Source organism: Orycteropus afer, unplaced genomic scaffold (genome assembly GCF_000298275.1).
Source record: "Orycteropus afer afer isolate SDZICR_OR568_19922 unplaced genomic scaffold, OryAfe1.0 scaffold00141, whole genome shotgun sequence".
Taxonomy (NCBI): domain Eukaryota; kingdom Metazoa; phylum Chordata; class Mammalia; order Tubulidentata; family Orycteropodidae; genus Orycteropus; species Orycteropus afer.
Genome location: NW_006921728.1, coordinates 5,817,460 through 5,825,665, shown reverse-complemented (window position 1 = coordinate 5,825,665; position 8,206 = coordinate 5,817,460). Strand labels below are relative to the sequence as shown.

General features: G+C 37.8%; 1 protein-coding gene across 1 annotated transcript in view; it reads right to left on the bottom strand.

Annotated features, from left to right (window-relative positions):
* ELP2 (elongator acetyltransferase complex subunit 2) overlaps positions 1-8,206 on the bottom strand; it is a 62,218-nt gene that overhangs the window by 7,350 nt on the left and 46,662 nt on the right. The window contains exons 18-21 of the mRNA XM_007945662.2: positions 5,886-6,078; positions 4,292-4,413; positions 2,722-2,855; positions 2,079-2,192 (exon numbers count right to left, since the gene is read on the bottom strand). Coding sequence (XP_007943853.1) covers positions 2,079-2,192; positions 2,722-2,855; positions 4,292-4,413; positions 5,886-6,078 — 563 coding nt within the window. The remainder of the gene's footprint in view (positions 1-2,078; positions 2,193-2,721; positions 2,856-4,291; positions 4,414-5,885; positions 6,079-8,206) is intronic.

Sequence of the window (8,206 nt, the reverse complement as noted above, 5' to 3'; positions counted from 1 at the left end):
AGAACAATCATTGAGAAAGAAGGGCTGCCTATGCACAGGGAGACAGCTCAGGGAGCAGGAGTTCATGGAGGGATGGACACTGGGAAGAGGTAACTGTGGGGAGGAAGTGGGAGGGGAGCTGTTGAATAGTGGTAAACTGTGGTCAATGTCATGAGACAAAGTATATGTAAATTGCTGTATGGAAAGTGACTTTGCTCTGTAAATCTTCACCCAAATCACAATTAAAAAAAAAAAAAGGACTGGTAGCCCACATGAACTACAACCTCTTCAATCCTGACACGAGACGAACTAGATAGTACCTGGCTACCAGTACTGACTGTTCTGACCAGGGACACAATAGGTAGTAGCAAATGAAATGTAAGAAAAATGCAGACCAGAACTCAAATTCCTTAAGAAGCCCAGATCTACTTGACCAAAAGACACTAGAGGAATCCCTGAGACTATGCCCTAAGATAACCTTTGAACATGAAATTGGAGCTATCTTTTCAGGTCACCCTTCAGCCGAATAATAATAGGCTTCCAAAATAAACAGAATCAATTGTCAGAAATGTGCTGCCTCAAGTAATGAATATCTGAAATCAAACTATCAACATTTACCCAAAAACAAAGGTAAGAGCGAAAGGAAGGGAAGGGAAGCTAGATCACTGAAAACAGAACAAACAAAATGGCAATAATGATAATGCCGACACATTATAAATATTACAGGAGAACAATATGTGTAAAATTGTTAAAGTGGAGCCTAACTTGCTGTGTAAATTCTCTCTCACAATAAAATATTATTAAATTAAATTAAAAAAAAAAAAATCCCAAAATGAAAACTTCAAATTCTGTGCATATGCTCTTCCTTTGCTTTCTAAGGGGCTTCCATTCAGTGTCCCACACTCAGGCCACAGGAATTGTCTGTACCAAGTACAGGCAGAGTAAGCACTGTGGTTAGGCAAGGCAAAAGAAGGAAAAGAGAAGGGAGGCCAAGGAGAGAAAAAATCTCAAATGCCTAGGACACTGAATTCTACTGGAGTTGTTTCCTCTTCAGCAGCCAGCAGCACATACTACTTCTGCCACCAAATCTAAGATCGCAGAGGTAAGAGAGCAGCCATGAGGGCAGCAGCAACAAAGGCAGAATCTCATTTTAATAAATACAATTATAATGAGCACTAACATCTTTGCTGATAATGGAGACAAGCTCAACTGGATAAAATGTTTTGTAAAAGACCTATGTTCATAAGTCTCTCCATTAAGTCAATCATCCTCATCATGACATTGTCATCTGAATTGTATTTGAAATTCTATTTTGAATAGTGCTGATACTATGAAGGTTACAGAATCCTAAGAAAATACAACACAGAGTGATGTTAATGACTTTTTTGAAAGTTTAAACATTTTTGAGAATAAAATGAGTAAAAAATATTAAAAAATCATCTCTATGTCTATACAGGTGGGATTGTGAATGACACACATTCTAAGCCAGCTCAGGCTTAGGGAGTTCTCGAAAGTCAGTCATGGGTTGCAGGGGTATCCAACAGTTGGCTCCATTAGGGGTATGAGTTGAGGTGTTCAAATACAAGATATGGTTACCAAACATAATCTGTAACATTTGAAAGAATCACCAACATTCTGAATCAAATTTTATGAAGAACCTACTGTAGATAAATTCTAAAAGGATACTGTTAAAACATGTCTTTATGGAATAATGATAAAGGTTACACAACATAAAGAATGTAATCAATATCCCTGAGTTATACATTGAGTGGACACTATTGAATTGGTATAGATTTTGTTGTGTGTATTTTTACCACAATAAAAACAAAGCAAAACAAAAACCTATAGCTTTATGAAAATCACTTTTGTCTCAAATGGCTATTGTCTGCTAAGGCAATGTTCTGCACACATACAATTTGGTCAAGCAAACTTTTAAAAGCAAAATGTCATCTATTAGACATTAATTACAAGAGGCAACCATGGGACTGGCAATCATGATGACAGCTCTGTCCCTCTATGCAAATGTGGCATGAAATTCACAGCTAAAAACGCCACAATTTCTATCTAATCTGATGGAAATAAAAATAGGAAGAAAATACCTTTGACTTGTTTGTATACAGTGGGTCCAATCATTTATTTCTGGAACTTGATCAGTCTTTTTCCAGCTGTACAAACAAATCTTTCCACATTCTAATCCTACTGCAATAACATACCTGTTTTTAAGGGGGAAGAAGAAGAGAGCAATTAATTTAGCATGAACTTCTGTTATCTCCATCATCATCTACAGTAGTTCTTCATGGTGTTCCCAACTGGCCATGCATTACAAGGAACTCTGAAAGCTCCAGCCCCAGCCACGGTGCCTTCCTCTACTATGCTCTCAAAGAGCCTCTTCTCGACAGAGTGCACACAGATTCTCCTCTGACTTCTGCCAGTCAAGCCCACGAGCCAGTGTTTCTGTGGCTGGTTGCAAGGACCCTAGTTCTACTAAAGCACTTACGACAGAGAATACACTGCAATTCTGGACTTGGAAGTGATGAGTCACATTCCTACTCTCTATTTCACCACTCTGACTCATGTAGTTCTACCAATTTAAAATTCTTATGAAAAGCATAAGTATTAAAAAAACCCAGCAACTCAGAAGCTAAGAGAACCCACAAATTAAATTATAAGAGGACTACGTAATGAGAAACCAAGTGGTTCTCTTAAAGAAAACAGAAAACTAAGCCCCACACAGAGACTCACCGTTGGGAGAAGTTAAGCACTGGGCAGACCCTGACAGCTGTCACAGCCCCACCTACGTCCAGGACCGAGGAGCAGGGGCCAATGCTATGCTCCACGGAGTCAGCACTGGAGTCACATTCACCCCAGACAACCACCTAAACAGACAAACTTTGTAAAGCTTTCTCTGAGGAGTTTCTAGCAATGCATTATAGAGGGTTTTGATCCCATAGTCAATACAAAACATGAGATGTGTGTCAAACTGACAGATGAGTGGTGGTAACAACATGACATTCCACGACTTCAGAGTATCTCAAGTGTTACAGAGAGGCCACAGAGTAAAAAACACAAGACTATGAGACCTCACCTACCTACCTGTGTTATCCTCACCTAACTACCTGTGTTAGCCAAAGATGGACTATCGCTGCCTAGAGACAGTGTCCAGAATGCTCTCATTCTTATGAAATCCATTCTGATTCAGTGAGATTTCATCAGTCATGTCCTCACTGAGGAACTCATGTACCTACCTAACAAGTTGCCATAGAGTTTATGGGCACCAATCAAGTCCCTAGCTCTCCCCTTACAACACTCATGGCTCAGGGAACCAGCACAGCTGTCAGGAGTAGTTAACTGTGATGACAACCCACTCAAAAGAAATGAAGCATCCCTGGAAGTTAATGTCTCAAGGGTATGTGACTGACCACAAAGAAATGGGGAGGAAAGCTAAGCAGATAACAGTTACAAAATGCAAGCCCAAAGCAAGATCAACAGTAGGTTTTCTCTGAGCACAAAGAAGTGTTTCTCCAAGAGTGTGCAGAGAGTGAAACTTTATCATCCCCTACACATCCCTGGGAACCACAGCTGGGCCATCTTCCCCTGGGTGTGACTTGAGGGCAGCAGCAGTACTGCTTCCTCAGCACCTAGCACACTGTAGGCAAATTAAGACTAGGGGAAGAAATGAATAGACACTGAACAGAAGTAACAGTACACAAAGATGTTTAAGAGGCTGACAGTTAAGGGTTTACCCTGAGTGATATCACACCCGTGGTACCCTCTGCTTCTGTAATTTGTACCATGTCTATGACTGGAGAAGGCAGGGAGAGGAAAGGCAATGCCAAACTGCCTCACCATCTCTGGTCTAGAGAAGATGCAGAAAATAGAAAGGACATCATTAAAACTATGACTATGGAGGCAAGTGGACATTTTACCAGAGAACTAGGACAAAGGTCATGTTCAAGTACATACTAGTGTCTAACTTGTTTTAATTTTTTAAAAGCTTGCATGCTCCCCCCCTACCACTGAATAAAAAGACAGTAATCACTTATAGGAAAGTTTACTACTGTGCCACTAGGGCCATCTGATGAAGGTCATGTGTCTGGAAGGTCTTCTCTTCACATCCTTGATATTTCACTAAAATGGACTTAGAGAATTTCAAAACAATTTTCTTTTTAACAAATGCACATGAATAGCACAAATGAACACATAAATTGATTAAAAATGTTGTGACAGAGGTAGGATTATACTCTATTCAAACTTCCCTATAATATTATTTTTTCACATTTGAAAAAACACTAAGTTTTTTTTAAAAAATTACCTTTCTGTCTCGACTCCCTGTGAAGAAATATTTGCCATCAGGACTCCAATCACAAGACCAAATAATTCTACTGTGCACAGCAGTGACTTTGTTGGTGAAGGCAAATAGACTGAAAATAGGCTCTGAAAGAAACATAGATGCACCATTCACAAAGCGGAGAAGTAGTTGTTTTAATTTTTTGTATCTTTTAGAAAGATTACGTTTAAATGCTATGTCCATTCATGTGTTTACCCATCAATTTGTAAATGCTGACTCTGGCAACAGACAGTTCAGGTGACTGATTCCTCACCAGTAGATGCCGGGCATTATTTTCCTAGTAAAGAATGTTTTTACATTTACCAGTAATTCTCCACTGATGACAAACTCCAGACATTCAACTTTCAAAGATTCAGTTTATGCCTGTGAAGAAACCTGAAGCAATTTAGCCTCACTTATGAACTAAACAGATTTGCATACTGTGCTATAAAAAAGATTAATGTACCACCTAAATAATGTAAAACCAAACAAAAATACTTTCCTTGTATTATTTAAATGAAAGATGACTTCTAACCCTTTATACAGACTAAATTTAAAAAATGTACCTTTTTTGTGAGGAAGGAAAGGTCTATTAACCCACAATCCATAAAGATACAACAAATTACTATACCATTAGCATCACTTTTAACTTTTTTTAACGTAAATGATACATGCTACGAAATCATTACTGAAGCAAATGAAACAGTCTGTTCTAGCTGCTGAAGATGTATTATATTTCCTTGGTTTACTTTAAAATACAAAAAAACTTAGGAACTAGAAATATCACAAGATCAGGGTATGAAAGTTACTGATGGAAAATTAAAAGGCAAAATTAAACAAATAAAACTTTAATAAACACTCAACACTGTAGAATTTACCTATCAAAAGAAACCAAGGAAATGCCAAAAAAAAGGCTTTTCTTCTTTTCCTTATGCCACACATTATACCTAGGAATGCAGGTATCTATGGGTTAACACTGCCCACGCATCATGTAATCCACAGGCAGATGCCTAAAAAGCCCTTCCCAATTTATCCAAGTGACAGGCTGGGTGGCAAAAGACAAAGGATACCATTCCCTTTAAGTTTCATAATTAAAAATATTATGTTTATAAAGTCATTCAGAAAGGAGAAGAAATCACTCAACCTCAAGTTTCCTTACCTGTATCATTATTTCTGTCCCATAAATTTCTAGTGCAGAATATGTCATCTATTTGGTTTTGTGGTGGCATTTGGTTTTTGATGTAAACATTTGCAAAATCAAAAATTTCTATAAATACGTTTTTTTTTAACAGTGGTATCTGAACATATGTCATTCTAACCACATGATCACAGGAAAGTCTATTCAGAGATCACAGGATTACATGTGATCCTAAGTTTTTCTGTATTTTAAAATACCTACACTTATAAGGTTACCCTTGGTCAGCGATCACAAAGCCTTGAGAAGCTTCCTGACTGTAAGCTCTGCCCTTCAACCCACTATCGTTTTCATTTCTCGTACCCAGTAGCTGCTCAGTGTGCATAAACCAGATGCACACTTGTTGCACTAACACCCTTTTGGCCCAATAAGACACTGTTTTACCTAGCTCAGGTGAGACCGTGTCCTGCCTTTTCCACAATGACCAGGTCCGATCTCTGGAAACAGCTAGTAAGAACTTGTCGTTAGGTGAGAAGGCCATCTGTGTGACAGTCAAACTGTGGAAAACTAAATTCTGCACTTGTTTCCAAGATGTAGTATTCCAGAGAATGATAGCTGCATGCTCTTTCTTAGCTGCCTATAGGACAGAGATGAAACCATAAAGAAATTTAAGTAAAAATCAAGTAAAAAGAAAACATCAAATATCTATTTATCTAGTTTATACAGCACATTTGTATGTATCTGTGTAAATGTAAAGAAAAAGGTGCAACCTCCAGGAAGAGGTACAGAAGACTGGGATTAGAAAACATGAACCTCAAGGATTTACGCGCAATTATGTTTTGATGTTTTTACAAGAAGAAACATTTGTTTATTAATTATGTAATTAAAAGTGATTTAATGACACCAAAAACACAAGCAGCAAAAAAGACAAAATAGATAAATGGAGCCTCATTACCAAAGGACTTTATCAACAAAGTGAAGAGACAGCCTACTATTTAGGAGAAAATTTTTTGGAATTATATGTTTGATAAGGATTAATATCCAGAATATATAAAGAACTCCTACAAATGAACAGGAAAAAGACCCAAACCCAATCAATTTGTACAAAAATTTGGACAATCAGACAAATGGCCAACAAGCACACAAAAAGATATTCAATACTATTAGTCATTCCAAAAAACCAACCAAACCCATTACTGTCAAGGTGATTTTAACTCATATTCACCCCATAGGACAGAGTAGAACTGTCTCATAGGGTTTCCAATGTTATAAATCTTTAGGGAAGCAGAATGCTACATCTTTCTCCCACGGAGTGGCTAGTGGATTTGAAACGCTGACCTCTCAGTTAGCAGCTGAGTACTTGACCACTGTTCCATCAGGGCTCTTTCATTAATCATTAGGGAGATGTAAATCAAAACTACAATGAGATACCACTTCACTCTCAGTCAAATTGCTAGGACGCAAAAAATAATTTTTAAAAAAAAGGAAAAGAACAGGTATGGTGAAGGATGTGGCGAAACTGGAAACCTTATCCATTGCTGGGAATGTAAAATGGTACAGCTGCCCTGGAAAAGATTTTGGTGATTCCTCAAAACATTAAACTAAGAACTATCAACCCTAGGTATATACCCAAAAGAAATGAAAGCAGGAATACAGAGACTTGTACATTGTTCATTGTAGCACAATTCACAATAGCCAAAAGGCTGAAATGAAAATGTCCATCAACAGATGAAAGGATAAGAAAAATGTGATATAGCCACACAAGGGAATATTGCTCGGCCATAAAAAGAAATGAAGTCCTGATAAATGCTACAATATGGATGAATCTCAGATCATGCTGAAAGAAGGGAGACAAAAAGAATACATAATTTATGATTCTACTTGTATAAAATTTTGTAATTTATTTTTCTGTGAAAATATACAATACAAAACATACACCACTTTAACAATTTCTACACTTACAATTCAGTGACTGATCACATTCTTCAAGTTGTGTGATCTCTCACTTTCCTTTTCCTAATTACTCCTCCACCTTAACATATACTCAGCCCCCCAAGCTTCTCATCCAACCTTTCAAGTTGCTGTTGTCAATTTGATCCAATAGAGAAAAACTCACTGCCATCATTTCCAACTCAAGTAACTTTATAGGATGGAACTGAACTGCCCATAGGGTCTCCCAGGCTGCAATCTTTATGAAAGCAGACTGCCACCTCTTTCTCCTGTGAAGTAGCTGATGGGATCAAACCTTTCAATTATGCAGCAGAGCACCTAAGCACTGTGTCACCAGGGCTCTATGCCCCATACAGATAGTGCACAAGGCAGACATTCTTTACTAATTATCTAAAATTTTAGAAACTGGAATCAATGGTTCCTAGGAAGAGGGAGGAGCAGGAAAGAGGAATCACCAAGGGGCACAAAGGAATTTTGGGAGTTGATGGATATGTTCATTATCTTGACTGTGGTGATAATTTCACAGGTGGGATCAACACACATCAAAACTCATCAAATTGTTCACTTTAAACAGCAGTTTATAATATGCCAATGATGGTTACAGCAGTATACTGACAGAGAACTTCCAGAAATGCAAGCTGGGTTCAGAAGAGGATACAGAACGAGGGATATCATTGCTGATGTCAGATGGATCTTGGCTGAAAGCAAAGAATACCAGTAATATGTTTACCTCTGTTTTATTGACTATGCAAAAGCATTCAATTGTGTGGATCATAACAAATTATGGATAACATTGAGAAGAATGGGAATTCCAG